Here is a 16482-nt window from a genome sequence, read left to right as displayed (position 1 = left end):
GAAAAGTTCGATTACCTTCAATCTAATACCGACTCAAGCTTCAGCGTAACTGGGGAAAGATTTATTGCGATCAGATACCGTCTGACACGCGATCCCTGTACGATCGGGGCCTGCATAAATACAGGAGACTCGAATATTTTACGATCTTAATTATGAAATTACTCGTATTACGAAAAAAGCAACGGCGTTGCTAACCACAGAAATTCTGTGGCTACGGAATAACACGTTTAATCTGGCCACCTATAATCGGAACGAAATCAACTGGCTGTTTCATTTCTCGCCACTTCAAATGAATTCTGCATTCAATGGATCAAATACCTCTGAACTGCCACTTCGTTTTGTTCAAACGATATCAGTACACCATTTTCAATCGAATTAACCGTTTGGACGTGTTTTCTTTTAGGCATCCTGGAGACAATCCTTTCTACAGCAACATCGACAGCATGCCAGACATTCGGCCGCGCCGAAAGTCGGTGCCATTGGTCTCCGAGCTGGTATGTAATCGATTATCCATTAAACCCTCCAAACAACAACGTCCTAGCGCCTATGCATATCGATATGTTACACGTTCAGGTGACGCAGAGGTGTACACACGTGCGTCACCTGAACCCTTTGTATTCGTGAAACTTAACAAGCGTGGCGACGATGTCGTCCTGATGATTGCTCGTCGTCGTCGTCCTTTTGGTTCGCTGTCGCCATCGACGTCGTCGTCACCGTTGTTGTCGTTATCGTTGTCTTGGTCATGGTCGTCGTCGTCGATGAATTTCACGGGCTTCTTTCAAACCAGTGACGAGAAACTCTGCTACCGACTTAATTAACTGGCTGACCCACTTCTATTTGAATTCTTTTATGTGCACTGTTTAAAATGATAACCGCGTAATGCAAATTGGCTGATTGTCTCGAAGACATCTGAAATTCACTTGGACCTTGATATCCATATGCAAATTCTAAAGATGAACCTTAGCATCGAGGGAAATTATCTCGTGCACGAGCGGCACTGTAACCACGAATGTTCTGCTCTTCCAAAAAGTCCAAGTGCTCCTTCGAAGGCCACTGTCGAGGCACCAAGTCCCCTCCTATCGATCGCACGAAGGCCGTTACGTGTCGTGGAAATAATTTCGTAGATCGCCGCTCGCGATACTTCGAGATAACGTTTTATGGGAAAGCTTGCGGTTAAGGGGTCCGCGCGAGGCACTCTAATTTCCATTCTCGGCTAAATTAAGCGCGCCCCCGGAGTATTTGAAGTCGCCACTCCAGATGCACCTGTTGTTCGATTTTTAACGCGGTTCCAGGACCCTGGATAAAGTTTGCATTGCGAGTTTCCATTGTTGCCTGGGGGTTCGTTTAAGTCGCTACGATAATATCGAAGTCGCTGAACTTCGGGAATAAAGTTCCTCTATTATGACCTATTTCCGAGACTTTGTCGAGTAAATATCAGCAGAGTACTATCGACTGTTTTTTACACAGACTGGACCACTTTGAAGTTGACTGTAAATCATATTGTTTCCGTTTTCACGAGAAACAGGGGTAGCAATATCGCAGACCTTTTGCCATTCAGTTCTTTTTCTAAATACGAATGTCTTTGTAAGCCCCGCGCGTTGCTTAATATCGTCGAAGCAATATTCGTCCCCAATTCAACGCAAATTAAATTTCAATTATCCATTCATTCCGCCGCAACTGTTTTTGATACAATCAAGCCGTCAGTAACTTCAATACAGAACCGCTTCGAGTGCACTTTTAACCCAGCATCGTATTCTATTTCGTCCACTTTGTTACTCCAGACTGATATTGTCCGCCATCTAATTAAATCCTCCTCGCTGGTGCCCCGACCGAGCGTCACCGTAATTTCCTCGAAAAAGCGTGCCAGCCATCGTTTAAAATCGCGAAAGCGGTTATTGTTAAATGAAAAGTCGACGACCACGACCGACGCTGAACGGAGCTTCATGTGACCAGTGCTTAACTGCCCTGTCGGAGTGTGCTGTTCCTCCCTTTTCCAACAGAAAGATGTGCGATTCTATTTGTGTTTCTGTCGCAGACAGGGGGAACTCTGTCGCTCTGTGCAAAATCCTTTTCTAAGCGTGGAAATCGTGCCCGAAATCGGTCGTAGCTTACTCTGTCAACCCACGCCCACCCCTACGAACCCTTTGTTTCCCCATCGACTAGTTTCGCTGCACTTTGCCCGTGTACCCCGTCAAGGAAATCTGCCACGAATTCTTTCGAACATGTCCTCCAGCTTCCCTGCCCCAGCTCGATCCCCGCTAGACGACGACGTCGAACAATCGAGCCTGTTCTGTCGCGAGATCGATACCTGTTGTTGTGCCGTTCGAGGCACCTTCGAGAGACAACCCATCGAAACGACTCCAGCACGCGGACTTTCAATTCTTTAGGAAGTTGGACACTCTTTGGGGAATGGCGTAAAAGCGTCTCTCGAGGGTGGCTCGGTATCGAACGGCCCTCCTCGTCGTGCAACCTGATTGCGTGTGTTGCGTTTCGGTGTTGCGTCGTTCTTTCGGCCACCCAAGGTTCTTCCAGATGGACGTTACGGACGATTTGATGGTAAATTGCTTGCTTGCTGTGCTTGAGAAAAGAAAACACGCGACCGGCGGTCGAATCGACTTCCAAGAGTTCACGTGGGGCTCTATCGTTTTATAATCTTAAACAATGCCCTTTGCGCCGAGATTAAACGTTTTTCAGATGGTAATTTTAATTCGTTGTGTCTGGTGTAAAGGGGGTGGTTTAAGGGACTGGTACCGTCCCCAAGGGAGGAATTGGAGAATAGTTATGAAAATTGATCGCAAATCGTCTGTGACCGATCCACTATTTGTATACTCCGTCCTCTAGTGTTTTGCAGAGTATGCTCGTTCAACGTTACGAAACTCTTGACCGAAGATTCGGTCGCCGAGAACTTTATTTCCGCTCGAAGGTTCGGAAACGCGTCGCCCGATTCAAATTGGTTTGACGACACAACATTCGTCTCTGTTCTCTTTCACCATCAATTGCTTCAGCTGCCTATCCCTCTGACCATTGAGTGTTGCGCGCGACTGTCGAGCTGCCCCGAGTCACATTAATTCCCAAAAAGAACTTAGTGTTCCCGAGAGCACATTAGAACATTAATTCCCAAAAAGAAAAATAGTGTTCCCGAGAGCACATTAGAACATTAATTCCCAAAAAGAAAAATAGTGTTTTAAATATTCATGGAATCCATTTCAAGAAATTTCATCAATATCTAATTAATCGCGCGAGTATCTATATCTATATACAGAAGTAGCCGCCGAACGGGAAAAATCGCGAACAGAGGTAGAAAAGCGGTTTTCGTTTGCATTTTCATTGCTATCGGATTACATACCTAGGTTTATATACGAAAATATTTGTGTCGCCAAGCCACAGTGGTATCGGCCCACGCGGAACAGACGGAATTTCCCGCGGATCGCGTGGAAACTCGATGAATCTCCCGCAGGATGATCGTCGATGAAACTTTCGCACTGCGAGAAACGAAAAATTCATTTATCGAGGATTGCCCCAACCATCCACCCCCCGCGTTCTCGGCGGGTCGAGCGAAAAGCACTGGAAAAGCCACGATTTAAAAGTCGAATCGACGAGTGTTGGCCCTTCTGGCCGAAGTTTGTTTGACGCTCGATATTCGGAACAAAGACGAGCAATCGGCCGCCCTTTCGCCGAGCTCCCACGCGAATGCCCTCTCTCTCTCGAGGGAGAATTTCAACGAGCAACCACATTAACTTACATGATTTTTTCCATACGTGTATTCTGAGCTCTGGCTCGATCTGCATTGCAGACACGGGCGTAGCGAATTCTAGGGGAAGTTTCACTGGCTGAGTGAATTTCGAGGCTGGCGGTTTCGGGTGGCTGGATTGCTTTCATTTTGGACTTGTACTGGTGGAGTATATTGCTGTTAGTAGTAAACGCCATCGAGTACCAAGGGGTTGTGGATTGTTTGAAGAAAGAACTTTGCACGCGGAACAATAGAGTCAATTTTCTTTACCCGTTGCGGAATATAGAAAATGCCAAGGAATAAAGAAATAATTAGCTGACACTAGAGTATCGATTCCGCTGCGAATTCTCTCAGTTTCTCTGTAACAAATTACAAGCTCTTACGAAAAAGAGCAAGCTTCTGTTGGAACGATTCAGTGGCCTAGAAAGCCGCCTTAATCGCGGCAAAAAGCGAGCCTTCCGTGGGAAGCTTGAACGAAATTTTCTGTTACACACGCGGCGTAGCGTGTAACAGCAATTACTGTGCTACAGACGAAGTCGTATTTCAAAAAGCAGCCCGCTTGCGTCACCTGCGCCCTTGCAGCATCGTAGCTCGCGTGCTCGGTTAACGACTTAAATGGAACTCTTAAGTACACCCCCGATCGCGCCCGCGGAGATTAAAAAAAAAAAAAAAAAAATGGAGCATAAAAAGGGGAGACCGCTCGTTGCAACCTTGTTTACCGATTTCCAGTGTTCCCCGTGTCTAGCGTTTCGAGAAACGACGGCTGAGAAAATTGCAATTAACACGACCAGGCACAACGCTGCCTCGTAACAGAAATAAAATACTAGAGTTTGAAATGAGGAAAGCTCGCTACGCAATTGTGGCAGTCGTGATATTGCGTGATTACTTTCAAGTAACGCGCAAACCAGGCGGGATGCTTGGAAGGGAGTTTTCACAGTTAAACAATCGCTCCGCAGGTAAAAATAAAGAGAAATGATTCCATTCGCGCGAATCGAGAGCGCAGATATTTGCAAACATCCTGGAAGTTTTTGGAGCCTGAATCACTCCTAAATATATTTCCATAGAACCTTTCCAACACTCGAGATCGGTATTTCTAAAGTTGCTTCAAAGAGCAGACAAGAATGAGCGAAGATTCCTCGAAACTGCACGCGGAGGAGCACAACGTCAAACGAAATCACGCCCAACAAGAAAGATCGATTTTCGCTCGACCCGTCGCGTATATGTTCTGTGTGAAGTCTAGTGCAACCGATACGGACGGACTTCCCTAAAATTACGTACGTTTCCCTTGACGAGGGATTGGAGGAGGACGAAATAATTCCCCGCGACGGAAGCGTGGATGGACACGGAATATTCACGAGGTCGGTTGCTCGTCACGCGAGCCACAACCCCTCCTCGAATCCCTCGCTTCTCAACCCCCCCACGTTTAGAAGTCGACCCGTGTTTGTCACCCTGTACATGTTCGATGTGGACAATTTTTTTCTCTTGATTGTTGTGTACCGTAACCTTGGCCCTTGGTAACCCCAGCGTCCAAGTGCATTGTCCCGCGGTAATCGAACCGGAAACGAGAGGCGGAAAATGGCGGAAGCCCGAGGAATATCTGGATACAAAGGCGAGCGGCATCGGCCGCTCCGCTTTCATTAGATTTCTCGCGTTAATTCGCGGATGCGATTCCCCCTTCAGGAAGCACCGTGAGATCAATGGGGCGGAAGACGCGTATACGCTGTTGAACTCCGGTAATTTCCGGTTTGCCCATTCACCGACCAGGAATAATATTCTGGGTCCGAGTGGGGAGGTTGCATTATCGAGTACGCGTTCGCGTACACTCGGGTGGGGCGTCGCTACCCCCGCGGGCGAAGAAGAGACAGGCGATAACGTTTCGTTACGTTGAAAGGGTAGTTTGCTCGCGAATCAACTGTTTCCTGACCAGAAGCAGCCAGATACCCAGAAGATTATTCCGTCCAGGTGGAACGATTCACGTTCGCCCGCCTCTCGTCTCTCTGATCTCTTAATGTATCTGTTATCCGTAACGTGCAAAGCATTTAAAGAAACAATAGAATGAAAAAAAAAAGAAAGAAATAACAACAAAAGAGACACAAAGCGATACACGTACTAACCGGCATATAATGCCATTTTCTTTGTTTGTTCTCTGTGGCGCCCGTTGTTGTATCCACCTGAACACCTGAAAAAAACAAAACCACTCACTGAAAAAAACCTCTCAAAAAATCTCAAAAATTCTACCTCCAGGTCTTGAAGGTACTAATTCAATGCCTCCTTAACGAAGTTTAAGATAAAAAGGCTTGTTTGTGCGTGCGTAGCGCATGATTCGCTTCAGCAAAACTCTGTTTCTCACGGTTTTACGTTTCGCTCGCTACTGCTTGCTCGCACCTCCGTTTCTTTCGATTCTCTTTCGCACCTAATTTTACGTACTCCCTTATTACCCTTCACTTTCTCTCTCGCCCCCATTCTCCTTTGGTATTTCCCTGTAGTTTTCGTTTGCCCGGCAAGCGACACGCGCGAGCAACGCGATTTCCACCCCTCCGGGAGCCAGTTTCGGCTCGCGGTATAATCGATTGCATTAGTCGCGCGTAATTCGTCGCTCTGGCGTATCGAAGGTTTTGTAATTGGGGGATTAAATCCACATTACCGGAGCTAAGCTTGTTTCGCGCGTCGCGACGTGATAATCTTCGAACGCCACGCTGTAGCCACCTCGTCGCGGTAGATAACGAGGCATTACCGCAACTCGCGGAGGGGAAGTGACTTTTCTCTCTTTTTGTTTCGAAGAAAATTACGGGAAAGAATTCTCGAGGAAAAGACACGTTGCTCTCGCCGTCCCTAAAGTTTCGCTGATCTATTTTGCTGACAGAGGACGCCTACGTATCTACGAACCCTCTCGAAGGAGTGGCCCTTTTATACTCGCGATTCGAATAACGTAAGCAGGGTTGAGATAAATCATTTCGAGGCCACGAGGAGTCCATCCTCTCGAGTGTGTTCGATACGTTCCACCGCTGATTTCATTCGGTATTTTAATCTTCTGAGTGTACCCGCACGTAAAACTGTTTGCCACTGCCGTCGCGTAGCGCATGGTCACGTAGACAGAATACCGTAGTTAAATAGTGGGCGTAACGAACGTAGCTGATTATATCTCTAGACGACATGACGATCCAACGACCGCTTCGCGAGCCGTTCACCTTCTCCTGCTCTTCCTTTCTCTCTGGATATAGTAACCGTTGTTCTCTTCTTCTTCTCTTCTTTTTTTTTTGTCTCTGGTAAACGACGCCCCTCGTTCGAGGGAACGAGAATGGGACGGCAAACCGAGGTTGCGTGCGTCTAAGTTCTTTAGACCCGAGTTAAGTTGCGCTTTATCGACCGAGAAAGATGACGCAGGATTGTGGCGAGGATATACACCTGCTCCCTTTCGGGTTTTCCCTGGCTTTCGCGAGATGAAAGCACGCCGAATGGAGGTCCCACGAAGAGATCGAAGTGTGCCGGTGCCCCGTGCGGAAACGCTTGACACACGGGCACGCTTTTAAAGAGTGTAGAGAAGGGCTGGATAGAGAAGGCGCGGTGGCGTCGGGCGGAATTAGTGCTCGGAGTTAGCGTCTGCCCCATGGTGGCTAGACAGTAGCGCATGCATCGAGCACGGGGCACCGTGCATAATATCTTAATTGAAATCTAGCCAGCCGCAAATCCAATCGCGCCACACCTCTACAAGGCGCCATGGGCTAATTGGATTAGACTTTCTCCGTAGAGATTCGCCACTTCTATCTCGTTCTGCCACACAACCGCCATACCGCCATTAATTCGTATCTCCCGCCTTTCCGTTACTCACCATCTGCCTCTTCACTCCACTTTCGATTTAAGTTCACACCGTCCCGATTGCGCTCCGCCCCTGTCGCCTGTCTGTCCCGTCCCGATCATTCCTTGTTTCTTCGTTTCGCTCTGACTGCCTTTCTCATCTTTCTTTCCTATTCTTTCGAGACGATGGTTTGTTTCACGCAGTTTCGCGAGCACTGACTCTGTCCCATCAGTGTCTATAGAATGTTTAGTACGGATAAGTGTTTTCGAAACAGAGACACGAATCCGTGCTTTGAGCGGAGCTTCCCGATCTTGACGTTCCCAGACGGTGAACGCATTGCTTGCCTTTCGCCTGCAATTCGATAGTGTCCCGGGTGCCTGAATGGAATTTTAAGGAATCTCGAGGGAAACGTCGCGATGCAACCGAAGATCGAGAAGCTTAGCCTCTGTCCGCCATAAAATGCTCGAAGCACGGCTTTACAAACAAGCCAATGTAAATAGAACACGTCTCGTCGTGTCTGTACATAGTATTTGTAATAGTATCTGTAAATACGAACGCAGCCACGACAAATATATTTGGCATAGAATTGCACCGCGGGCATTGCGATCGCCTCGGGAGCCGAAGCGCAGAAAATTCCCACTCTACGTTCGGAAGCTGTTGGAGAAAGAGGAATGATATATGCCAAATGTAATTCTCGATGTGACATTTCACGCGATTTGTTTTAATTCGATCCGTCACTATTCCTCGACAATTTTGCAAGTACTTAGCTGTGTTTCCGAGTGACGTCGATCATAGTAAACAGCAATGCATTTTCTTACGATTCTGTCGTTTTACAATCTCTATGTCGACAAGAATCTATTCGTACATCATGTAAATTTACATTAAAAAGTCACTTCGTGTTCTTTCGTCCCCTCAAACCGTTCTGTCTTCGTTTACTTTCTTCGTCTCCCCCCATCATCGTCATCTTTATCTTCTTCGTTTCCTCCCACCCCTCCCTTCCCCCCTTTCAGTTTCTCTCTTCCTGCTCTTTATCTCTGTCTACATAATAGAGAGACTGGAAGGCATTGTTCCGGAATCAGATGAGCATTAATCTCTATCTTTTCACAGACAATGGCGGTGACGAAGAGGAACGCGGCTGGTCTAACATCGGCGGTGCCAAGGGCAACGCTCAACGACGAGGACTTGGTAAGAATTCGTCCTTTAGCCATTATCATCCTTTCAGGCATCATCGTCATCCCTCGTGTCGTCTATTCAAACGAACCGACAACACTCTTTGTCGTCGGTGATCAACGACTTAACAATCGAGCGTGTCATTATCCGCGCGGAAAAACGATCGTGCGGAACAGATGTCCACTTTATTAATTGCAGCTCGTAGCTCTCTGTAGATCAAGCTTAAAGAGATAAAGAACTGGAATCCACGGGCGCGGCTAGGATGCCCGCTATCTTTCTTCGCGAGATCCGCCAAGAAGCGCGGGGCCAACGTACAATTATCGATCGTTTTTCATCGCGGACCGCGTCAGAGAAGCCCTTATCGAAACGGACCGTAGACACGAGTGTCGCAAACGGGGCGCAGAATCGATAGAATCAATTGCTGGCGTGGTTCGGAGCGCCGTTCGGTACCTGTTTCGCCAGGCTTGTCCCGATGGCGGCGTTAAACAGCGTTTCCCGCGCGAAACCGGGGCGTTAAATTTGAAATTAAAGGGACGCTTCCTCGGGCCGAGAATTTTAATATCCGACGGCGAAGTTCGTTAGAGAAATCTTGATGGCCAATTTTCGTCTGGCTGCCCGCGAGACAGCGGGCAACACGACGGAGCGCGGCCGTCTCGATTTCGATAAGACGGGGGACAGGTTTCTTGGCGTCGATTGGAAGATCGCGAGGGAACGATAGGGGGTGACGATACCTTCACGAAGAACGAGTATCGTTGCGACTCGATAACGGTGAAACTGCTTGGAAATCGAAGTCTAGGAAAAGCGTGCGATGTGATTGGCTTAAGCAACGGGTACCGAGAGTCCGGTACCGTTCGTTATCGGGTTCTCGAGATTTAGAGATGCCTGCGCCGTCTTGGAGCCAGCTAGGTAAATGCAAAAGATATTCCCTGGAAGCTGATTATAAACGTGAATCGCGAGACTCGTGTACGATTAAGCCAGTCGTATCGCGCGAATACGATAATCCGAGGGAACCGGAGTTTCAATTCTAGAAGGAAGAGTAAAAGCTGAAGTATGAGGAAAGATTCTGTTCGTGGCCGACGCGACGATGACGATATCAGGCGGAAACTCGGCTTCACGTGGTCGCCTACGTTGCGGCCTACGGTGAAACGTGAATTTAACATGATTGAAATAAACTCCGCAGCGGGTTAGGCATTCAGTCGAGATTCAGGGGCCCGTTTCAGGATAGCGGCTAAAGACATTTACGCGCATCTCTAAAACGTCATGTGTCATGTAACTTTAAGCTGCCACACGCAGTGAAGGCCCTCCGTGGAGCTGAACTTTAACCTCTGATAACTTTTTTTTTCTTTTCACATGAACTGTGCTGCATTTTATCCTCATTTCCGCGCTATTTTCTTTCACGTAAGTGTGGCCCAACCTATCTCTCTGCCTCTCTCTCTCTCTCTATCTCTATCTCTATCTCTAACTCTCTTTTTCTTTCTTTCACACTCTCTCTACTACCTCTAAACTCTGTCTACTGCCTTTCTTTGCCTCTCTATCTTTCTTTCTCTCTATATCTTCTCTATCTCTCCTCTCTCTCTCTCTCTTTCTCTCTCTCTCTCTCTCTCTCTCTATCTATCTATCTATCTCTCTCTCTCTCTCTCTCTCTCTCTCTTATCTATCTCTATCTCTATCTCTATCTCTATCTCTATTTCTGTTTGATCACGTTCTGTGACACTGAGAAAAGCAACGTTCGTAGCGATCCTAGATACGAGTCGTTTCTTCTAGCGGCTAGGGTGAACGTCATGCGTATTTGCATAAGTACCTGTACAGATCCGTCGCGAGAATTTCTATACGCGAGCGTAGTAGTCCGTGCAGTACGCACGGCCGCGATATATGTGCGCGTGTGTGTGCGCCTGTGTGTATATGGGTCACGTATAGGAATCCGTGGATATGAGATGCTACAGTGGTCATGTAAACCGGGTGTAATTAGGCTAGAGCTAGGACTCACCGATCCCCGTTCGTGTTCGCGGATGTTCCTCGTGCGGATACCGTTTACGGCAGTGCCGACTGTCGTCCTCCCGCGAATGGAACTGTGATCGCTTGAATTGTAAAAAGATCCGGCGCGCGCGAGCCGTGCTACAGTGTAGCAATTTCCTGTCAGCTGCGAAGTGTTAAAGATGGCCGCGAGACTGCGGAAGTACCGAGGTAGGTACTTCGCGTGTGTTCCCTTCAAATGAAACATAAAAACAGCTTTAAATGTACCAGGTTGACAGCGCTATAAATCAAACACTGTAGCAACGTTAGCACGTGCCGCGATTACACCTTCCATTTCCCATTACGCGGCTGACACGTTGTTTGCATTTGTAAACGCCGTGCGCTTTAACACTAGCGTGCACGCTGACGCGAGAATGGAGAACAGACGGAAAAGAAGCGAGAAGAATGAGGAACATCCTGAAGCCACGGGCACCCCTATAGTGCTTTTTAGCGGATCGATGCTTTTACATACCTTGCAGAGCGACCCCCAATAGTACGACATCTAGAGAACGTGTTCTGCCTTCCTGTCTGTCTATACATCTCTTCTTCTCTATCTTTCAAAGTCCCCCGATGCCTTCGAACAAAAAAGGGCGATCGAACGGAAGCAAGGATATTCGTTGAGTTGATAGGAAAAGTACTGTTTTCCGAGGGGGAAATGCCGGAATGAAATTCCCCGCTTCGATCATCCGACGGGAAGTCCTTTCGAAGTGTCGATACGAGAGAAAGCTAAAAATCGAGTGAAAAAGAACCGGGGCGAAGGATCGTCGAGTGCTGCGGGACCAACGATCCCGTATCCGCGAGACACGAGAGAATGAATCCTGCAACCTCGAGGAGCCCCGTGCCGCTCCTTCGAATAAACCTTTTTAAACCTTCTCTGCGCGGTTCCTCCGGATCTGTCGCGCTGGCTGTGCACCTAAAATATTCAAACATAAAGAGCAACTGCAATAGGGAAATCGAAAATCCAATATTTTTCGTGCTTGTTGCTCGGCCTTCTTCCTCGCGGCCCTCCATTTTATGCGATCGAGCAGTGGCATTTTCCAAACCAGAAGCACGCGATATTTTAGTAATCCTTCTAGAAGAGTTACGAGGCAACGCTTCTCTAATTCTCTTCGACACTTCTCTACTCCTCTTCGACACTTTTTTAAAGCTCAACTACGTTCGTACGATCAAAACCACACTTCTGCTTTCTATTAAATCATTAGATCCTTCCGCGAGGGTCAATTACCAGATCCTACACCTTGCTAACTCCAGTTCTATCGCGTTTAGGAACTTTCGAGCTAAATATTCTTCAGGGTAGAAGGTGTGGGTGTAGAAGTAGATTCCAAAGAAACTGTTTCGCGCAATAAGTGACTAGTTTCCGTAGACTGGTAGTAGAAGAGTGCGTAAATAGCACAGCCAGCGCAAACGGTTAACAAACGCAAACACAGATTCGGGGCGGTTAAAGGATTAGCCCTCTCGTTTGGCTTCTGCAACGCGAATGTCGTTGGGTGCCTCCTCCTCGTTAGAGGATATTCGAAAGGACGCCAGCCGCGGTACTACCAACGCGGTCCCAGACATCGTATTTCGAACGGAGATCCTTGCGAATCTCGCACGCGACTGAACACCCACCCAGAAGTCCCCCCCACCCCTGTTTAATCTGTGTACACACAGGATTGCGTATGTAATTAGGTCTCGCAGGCACCAACGCTCCCGGCACGTTATGATTCTGTGCGTAATTATGTAAATTGCGAGTGCTAGAGTGTCGTTAGAGCGATTGACAGCGTGTACGAGTACGATTGAACGTCCTGCAAGACGATGGCCTGTTTGATACTGCATGAGACCAAGAGAAAGTAAGTGTCGCGGGACGAGTCCGTTGATGAATGACAGGAGTGACGAAGATTTAAGTGGTCGAGAAAACGGAGGTGGCGTGGAATAATAGATACACACGAATCCCTCAACGCAGTTCAGATAGAGCGAAGAAATGTCGAACATTGGAAGATCCTTGGATCATTTTGCTGCCACCTCTGCGTTCTCGATGGAATGACTGGAATGAAGACACCTCGGCTCTCTGTTTGAGCAAACCAATTCTGGATAACAAAATTGCAATCGATTTCCAAAAAGTATCTAAAGTACAGCTCGTCCTAAGCTTCTCGTTCCCCATAAATCACGCCAACTTTTTATAGCCGTCCTTCTACAAAGATAAAAGAGCAACGGTGCTCGTAATATCGGTTCCTCGTTAGACCGAGTTACGCGCGTCAAGCCGCTCGATCAAATTTTCAACGGCACCAGTGGAATCGCGATTGCTCGTCCCTTAGCCACTCCAGTTTCCTTTCTTTCCCGAGCTGTCAGTCAATCGAAGTGGAAACGCAGTTTCAGCGAGTTTATAGATGGAGGAGAATCAAGAGAGGTATCCAGCTTCTCGCGCGAATCACTCGGCGAGAAGTCGTTGCTCGTCCGAGAACGCGAAATGTCTCGTGGTCGTTGTTTCCAAGATCAGCTGTTCCAGCAGTAAACAGCGGGCCGAGGTCGTCGAAATCGTACGTCCAATGAGTTTCCCAAGCCCGTTCCCCTGTCCCGTCCACTCGAACCTCTCGATTCTCTCGTTCTAACAACTCTGTGCAACGCTGAAACACCCGCAGAAGATGCACGTGTACAAGAAAACGCTGCAAGCAATGATCTACCCGATCTCCTCGACCACGCCGCACAAGTTCGTCACCTGGACAGCGACGTCGCCGACCTACTGCTACGAGTGCGAGGGTCTGCTCTGGGGCATCGCTCGACAAGGGGTGCGGTGCACCGAGTGCGGCGTCAAGTGCCACGAAAAGTGCAAGGACCTGCTCAATGCGGACTGCCTGCAGAGTGAGTAGCCATCTCAAGTTTTCCTTCTTTAAATCCTCGATTGATAGAATGGGGTCCTAGTGATCGAAATGGTTCTCCCAAAGTGTAGAGAACTGATCACTTGTGGCACTCACTTCAGTGATATTTAGTGCAGCCTTTAATTTATTACTGAAAGTTGGGTGAAACATATAATAATTCGAAATAAATTGTACGGGAAATGGTACGTTAATTTGCCCGTGTTTGAGGAGATTACTGTAGGGCAGCGATAAAGGATTGCCACCAGAGCCGACCGCAATCCTCCAAATTCATGCTCCCCCAACGCGAAAAGTCGAGGGCGCGATTTGCATACGGTGCAAACCACGGAAACATTAACTCGTCGCGAGCCCCGACGTTGATACGCGATAAAATTACACCCCATCTCCCTTCCCCCCTCCCCCGAACTTAATTACCAGAAGCGTAATTAACGAGCGTGTCTAATGTCTGCCGCGTTGAACACAGTCGCTGGCGATGGGCAGAAGCGTCCGAATTTCGCGAATGCCGCGAAATTTTCAAACTCCTACGTCAAGCTCTAACGGTCTGCCTTCTAGAACGTCGTACGAATTTGCTGGATGGAACTTATCCGGGGATTAAGAGGACCAGGGTGGGGAAGCTCTCGGCTCTAGGTCCTAGGAAGGTGCAATCACGTTTCTGGTCCTCCTACGTCATCGACCATGCTGTAGTTTTACCATGGTACAGACGAACAAACGACACTCCTGGTAGGCGAATAGAGTAACACCTCGATAGCTCAGGGGAAAGGGAGAAAGTTAGTGCAAGCATCGTGGCTGGTACTACTATGGAGGCAATTTACAAAATTTCCTCGTTAACGCCATCGATGAATGTCCCTATTAAGTCGACGGGATTACGCAACTCGTGAAACGATTGATTAGTCAAGCCGCGGGGATATTTCGTGAAAAATAACCTCCAGTCCCTCGAAAAGCGCAACGCGTGAATGCATTTCGCGTTAATCATGCGATCAACGGGGGACTCGTTGGAAATCGAAAATTGGGTCCACTGTCGGTCGTTTGTTACGCGATGTTTGCTCGCCGAATGGTCGAGAATTGAATTGATAGATACGTACTCGCAGGGTGGATGGGAATGGTAATAACTTCAGTCGGGCGAAAAAAATAACAGAACATCCGTCTCGCTGGGAAACTACACGGCGAGAACGCTGCGAGATTCGATCGACGAACGGCTAATTGGCCTCTGGCATGAAGAGTTTTTACTTCGATTAGGGTCGTCCGTTGAAACGTTGAATTAATTATTTGATCGGACGTGGAGGAGTGACTGCTCGCGTGTTACGAGCATGATTCATAATTATTCGACGCGCAGTCAATCATTCGAGGCAATTAATTTTGTAGTGCGAATATCTGGGAAGCAGGTACGCGAAGGGAAGATCGATTTATCGATGGAGATTCTTTTCAGATAACGCCTTTTGATACACGCAATTAGATTCGATGCACATTGGTTATTCATCTTGAAAAGTGATAATTGATATATATATATGAGAAACAATGAGATACTGTTTCAAAGTGTTTAATTAACTGAGAACGAATGGATTCGCGCAGTGCATTACTCCTCGAGCAACACACGGGGATATAACTGATATAAATTCCATCTCGGGTTTCTCGTTTGTGCAGACCGCGCATCCAGTTGCTCATCAATTAATAACTAAGCAGCATCGTTGCTCTGTGTAACAGGGAAGTAACTTCCTTGAACAACCTTCGTCTCATTTGTTTTTTGCATCGTGGAGCTTGCAGTTACACGCGTGATTAAACAATCATCGTAGCCACCTGGACTAAAAAAGAAATATCTCAATTCAGCCCACTATTGTGAACAATAATATTTTCAACACAGATTAGTGCAAAAAAGCAGCACATCATTTCACATCTGCATATAAAACAACATTGAAAGTCTAAATTTCCTAAAAACATAACATTCAAAAGGAACAAAAAAACTATTTTCATCGAAATAGAGAAAGTCTCCATCGACGCAGCAAAGCAAGGGCCACTTTTCCTCCGATCCACAACAGACAGGGATTTTGTACGCGTCCGTTGTTCCCCCCTGACGCCCAGCAGTCTGCTATATCCTCGAGCTGGATCACTGTAGACCAGATTGCGTACATTCCCCGGCCAGAGATCGACCTCTCCAGTTTTCGCCCGGCGTTTGTACCAGTGTATGGCATCCAGTCGATCGGGTACGCGTAATTTCCGGTTTGTTAAAGCTGCGGCAACATTTTCGCGAGTGAATCTCGGCCGACGCGCGAAACGGCCACCAGCGAGCTTGCACCGGAAAATTAAAGCTCCTCGAATGTTCCGGCCGACGAAAGATGCAAAGGCCGCAACCCAGGCACGCGAACCGCGCGGGGAAAAAAGTTCAAAGGGCGCGTCTTTCGAGGCCGGGCGAGGCCTATTCAATGCGAGGCGCGCGGTCCAGAGACGCAAAAACGGGTGGAGAAAGAGCGAGTTTAAGATAAAGCTGCGCAGCGGTATATTATTTCCCCGGTACGGTTCGCAGAAATGGTAAACGAGAAACGACTCTGTCTACCAGGAGTGCCGGGAGCCTTGAATGGCCCGCTTATTTTAGAATTTTAGCCCATTATTTGACGTTGGAACGACTAGGCGGTGTACCCCGCGCTCCGAATGCGGCCTATCGCGATAGAAGAGCGATTTTTAAGAGCACCTGGTCGCGAATTTACATCCAGCTTCATTGCGCAATGAGCGATCGTCAAGTGTGTCTGAGAGATACAAATTAGTGTACTAAGTAGGTAGTAGAAGCCACTCAAAATTTCTTATCAAACGCGGAATGAATGTACATCGAAGTTTGCACATGAACGTGGGCAGAAAATAATAGATTCGAAGACTTCCGTGCACTTGATGCATCTTCGTGCCATTAAAGGGAGCTGCATAAATGAAAGGGG

General features: G+C 47.7%; 1 protein-coding gene across 2 annotated transcripts in view; it reads left to right on the top strand.

Annotated features, from left to right (window-relative positions):
* Positions 1–16482, top strand: part of Unc-13 (unc-13) — a 144897-nt gene that overhangs the window by 87313 nt on the left and 41102 nt on the right. For both annotated transcript variants that reach the window (XM_076808292.1, XM_076808290.1), the window contains 3 exons: positions 404–494; positions 8634–8711; positions 13328–13547. In XM_076808292.1, coding sequence (XP_076664407.1) covers positions 404–494; positions 8634–8711; positions 13328–13547 — 389 coding nt within the window. The remainder of the gene's footprint in view (positions 1–403; positions 495–8633; positions 8712–13327; positions 13548–16482) is intronic.

This window comes from Andrena cerasifolii, chromosome 3 (genome assembly GCF_050908995.1).
Source record: "Andrena cerasifolii isolate SP2316 chromosome 3, iyAndCera1_principal, whole genome shotgun sequence".
Lineage (NCBI taxonomy): Eukaryota > Metazoa > Arthropoda > Insecta > Hymenoptera > Andrenidae > Andrena > Andrena cerasifolii.
Note: the sequence above shows the minus strand (reverse complement) of the source record. Positions and strands in the feature narration are given on the sequence as shown.